At 35.7% G+C, this 5012-nt stretch overlaps 1 protein-coding gene across 1 annotated transcript; it reads right to left on the minus strand.

Annotated features, from left to right (window-relative positions):
• Positions 1-222: 222 nt before the first annotated feature.
• On the minus strand, positions 223-1164 carry Olfr170 (olfactory receptor 170). Its single transcript, NM_146957.1, has one exon. It carries the CDS (start codon positions 1162-1164, stop codon positions 223-225), a length of 942 nt encoding a protein of 313 aa, NP_667168.1.
• Between the last annotated feature and the right edge of the window lie 3848 nt (positions 1165-5012).

The raw sequence follows: 5012 nt of genomic DNA on the forward strand, positions 1-5012 counted from the left end.
ATGGCACACATAATTCCAAAATATTTTCGATAAATACATTAAAAATATTTTGTCTTCTTAGATAATGTGTTATTGTTGCCTTATAGCAAGACTTTATCGTGTGCATCTCTATACAGACATAAACACATACCTGGGTACAATTACTCATTACTCTGAAGTAAATATGTGAAACAAGCTTAAGAATGTGAGTCTACAAAACACAAAAATGAGGCATTTTTCTATTCATTTTTTATTCAGAATATTACTTTGGACTATGTTTTTCAAAGCCCTGAGGACATCTTTATTCCGAAAGCTATAGATTATGGGGTTGAGTTTGGGTGTCAAGATGGTGTAGAATATTGCCAGAAACTTATCCTGCCCTGGAGTGTGGTATGAGCGAGGTCTCATATATGTGAAAATGACTGGCCCATAGTACATTATGACAACTACCATGTGGAATAAACAGGTGGAAAAGGACTTTTGCCGGGCCCCTGATGAGTGCATTTGGAATACAGTGAGGAGAATTTGCACATAAGATATAGAGATCATGGAAAATGGGACCATCAGAAAAATAATGCCACTCACATAAACTCCTTGCTCATAGTGTGTTGTGTCTATACATGACAACTTCAACATGGCAGGGACTTCACAGAAAAAGTGATCAATGGCCCTTGAGTGGCAGAAGGGAAAGTGTAGTACAAAAGCTGTGTGGACTATGGAGTTGAGGATCCCCACCAGCCAGGAGCCTGCAGCCAGGAGCCTACTGAAGTTATCCCTCATCAGCACAGGGTAGCAAAGTGGGTGGCAGATGGCCACATATCGATCATAGGACATGGCTGCCAGGAGAAGGCACTCACCACCTAGCAAGGTAAGAGAGAGAAATATCTGGAAGGCACAGCCTGCAAAGGAAATAGTTCTGCTGCCTGAGAGGAAGTCAGCAATCATTTTAGGAACAATGTTGGAAATGTGCAAGATATCCATGAAGGAGAGATGACTGAGCAGAAAATACATTGGGGTATGGAGTCGAGAATCCCTGTGGATTAGGAGGATCATGAGGGCATTTTCTGTTATAGCCATAATAAAAATGAAAAATATAACTGAGAAAAAAGTTAAACTTGTCTTTGAAGAAGAGAACAGTCCCAAGAGGATGAAGTCGTTAAAAGTGTAGTTCTCATATTCCATCATATTTCCTTCTATTTTACCTGCAAAGAGATCATTCGTTATTTGTGAAAAAGTTGTTAAATCTATGACTTACTTATAATTTTACATAGTGAAGTGGGTTGATATGTAATTTGTATTCACCATCAAGTGCCTCATAGAGAGCTTCAGAGTAGATGTGTTATAAGTGCATGGTTTTTTGTTCTAACAAAATTTAATATTTAGTTTGGAATTGACTGTTTTATATTTCAGATTTTGTAACTGCACTTACTTTCATATGTTTTACTCAAGCCCACTCATTACTTGAATAAACTTTTCACAATTGCACATCCTGTGTAATCTCCACTTGGGTTTCTGTAGGGTTCGACTCTCCCTAGAACCTGGGCATTGTAAAACTATTCATTAATTAACTGTATATTCCAGTTGAAACCCAGATTTTCCTGCTCTTTTACAGTCTTCTTCACTTTAAATCTTGAATAAGGAAAAATGGGCTCTAGTTATGAAAGGGAGTAAGGAAGATTAACAGCAGCATGAAATGTGTGGGTCATTTTGTGCTGAGTTTAACACAAAAAAGGGAGCTAACCATGATTAGTTTTAGAAACATTCAGTACTTCTTTCAAATGACTGTGATTAAACATCAGTGTGTGTGTGTGTGTGTGTGTGTGTGTGTGTGTGTGTGTGTGTGTGTGTGTAAGAGAGAGAGAGACAGACAGACAGACAGACAGACAGACAGACAGAAAGACAAAAACAATGATGGAGACAGAAATTTTGCATATATCTAAAATAATACTGTTTTTCCTGAAAAGTTACTTTCAATCCTTAACTTACATAGTTCATTATTAACACAACTAGTCTACAAAAGAGGCCTTCCTGATATCTACCTTGGTAGTCACACACAGAATTCATTGGTCTTATCCACTTGGTGAGTCAGGCTGTACATTTCTCATCACTGAGCAAGGTTCCACTAAATTCACTTTGAAGTTTCTTTCTAGTTTTAGACACAGCTATAGATTAACTTATTATAAACTATATAAGCCTTATAGTACTTTCTATTAATTTCCTTCATTTTATTTATTTACTAATGTGTATAAGTATACACACATATGCAAACACATAAAGGGGTCAACAGATCAGTTCTTTAGAGTCAGTTAACTTTTTCATGCTTTAAAACTTATTTTTGGCATTATAATATAATTTTATCAGTTCCCTCTGCTGTTTTATACCTTTAAACTCTTCCTTGCTTTTTTCAAATCCATGGCCTCCCTTTTCATTAACTGTAGTTGCATGAGGGTTCTGGAGATTAATAAGTACAATGTGCTCAGTCTATATGGCATTTTAATGTTTGTCTTCAAAGTGACCATTTGCTATTGAGTAGCCAAGCAGTGTGCTCTTCCCTGGGGAAGACTATTTCGACAATTCTCAGCATTCCTTCCTGGCCTGTAGCTCTTCATGTAGTGCTAAGGCCTCCTGGTCTTTCTGCTATACACAGTAGCATGGTGGTGTTGTCATTGTTTCCTTCCAGTTTTACATGTGTTCCTAGGATCAAGCTAAGATCACCAGGTTTAAGTCACAAATGCCTTTACCTGCAAATCCATCTAACTGTTCTCCATTTAGTAGTTATGGTAGTTATTAAAATATACCATATGTACAATAACCTAAAATTGCTTAGATTACATTTTCACTTTACTACCTTATCTCAATTCTACAGAAAAGTATGCAAACTCTTAAACTTTAGCTAGTAGTCATTGTTCAACACTATACATGTTACTATACATTCAACTCTGAGAAGAATACTTATTGACAAAATGTGTGATATGAAAATAATGGAGAATATTGCATTTAATGGCATACTTACATGAGAGCAGCAATTTTATTGTTTGAAACTATAAATGACCCACTGGTAAATTCAATCATAAAATCTTCAAGCCTCTAACTTCACTTGGTTGGGAAGAATCTGCATGTGAACAGCAACATAGTCTAGCATTAGTGATTACTGACTGTGCACATGAACCTAGGTTTAATGCCCAGTACTGCTGATTCCTACAAATTCACCCACTAGAATTTAAAATTTCAGTAAATACTGAAGCATACTCATTTTTAGTAGGTAAGACATTGAGTGGGTGAAAGAAATATGATAATTTCTTGACTACAAATTGAAGTGCTGTTAGCTCAAAAATATGTTTTAAGGTATAAACTATATAAACTATATCTCACCGTCTTAAAACAAGATAAGAAAATTTAAGGCAAATAAAATATCTTAAAATATAGTTTCTGTCTCTATAAACAAAACACAGACCAGATACAAAACTATGTGAGAATTTGTATTAAATTTTCTCTGAAGTTCAATCAATATTATATCACTATATGCTAGAATGTTTTAAGATTAAATGAAACATATTAAATACATGCTATAGAGGGGGGAAGCAGAGCCTAGAATAGCAAGAAACAATGGCTAAGAATGGGCTGTTGCTAGAATTATTATGTTAACTGTCTTCTATACTTGCTATATTCGAACTATTGTTATTTCTGTATTTGTTAATATTCTAAGGTAGTTTAGATAGGAGGGGGATATAAGGAAGAGGAAAAGATAGAGAATGGTAAAGCCTTGGATACTATGGATGAAGATCCCAAGATAAAACTCAGCCAGGAGAAGTTATGTTACATTATCACTCCCTGTATACTTAGTGGGTTTGTGGACTCCCTAAAAAAAAAGATATTAACATAGTGGGTGTGAATGTACAGGCATCTTCTCACTAAGAAATACAATTGAACATATGCTTAGAAAAAATATGACAGTGCTGAGCCATCAAGCAAGCTGATCACGAATTCATTTTTCACCAAATGTTGTTTGCTTGCTTGCTTGCTTGCTTGCTTGCTTGTTTATATGTTTGTTTGCTCTGTGTGTGTGTGTGTGTGTGTGTGTGTGTGTCCTTTTAACACTCTAGCTATATGCAATCACAGCAAAGTTGTCATATATCTAAACTGTTTACTGACAGCCCGATTTAATAAAATCATACATTTCACACTGTCATCAAATTCATAATGCCAAATTCTGAGCTATTACAACAAATGCCCTCTAATAGCCATCTCCAAACAAAGTAAGGAATGGGCATTTATGATTTTAGAGTTCATGGATTCAGTATGGTGTCATTTTTGCAGGAAATAGTTCTAAATCTTTTTACTTCTCTCCTATACACTAATCACACTACGCAAATCATATGTCTACAAGTTCTGCCTGTGTAAACAATGTTCATGTAGGCTGTCCTTTCAGATTCCATGAAGTGTGTGTAACCATGGTAATTCTAAATATACCTAACTCAACTCCCAACTTTGAATTGAACATTTATACTGAATCAGCATCGAGTTTATAATCCTGTGCTACTTATTTTCCTGAACCCTGTAGAAAGTGATTACCTTATGCTGTTCTCCAGTAATGTTCATGTCGGTGGGAACTAAAACAGCACACCTTACGACTTCCATTGTATAGATTTCAGCATATGATTATGAACACACTCAGATGAAAGGATTACAAGTGCATGAAGCTGTGGCTCCAGTTCCCTATCAAATGAGTACATTCTCAATCACAAGACCTGCAGCAGGCTGCCAACATCACCACCTATTTCCTTTAAAAAATTATAAAAAAATACTTATATGCACTACTTCTCTGTCTCACTGAAGACAGAACACCTTTCTATTGTACTATACACCTGATAAGGCTAAATTACAGTATCTATAAGATATTTCCCATATAGTAGATGTGGCTGAAAGAAAAGAAGAAAGTGATCAATGATTCCAGAAAATGACTTTGTGGATTGTCAGCTTCCACTTATCTATACTGGCACACAAAACAAACAAACAAACAAACAAGCAAACAC

Source organism: Mus musculus, chromosome 16, assembly GCF_000001635.26.
Source record: "Mus musculus strain C57BL/6J chromosome 16, GRCm38.p6 C57BL/6J".
Lineage (NCBI taxonomy): Eukaryota > Metazoa > Chordata > Mammalia > Rodentia > Muridae > Mus > Mus musculus.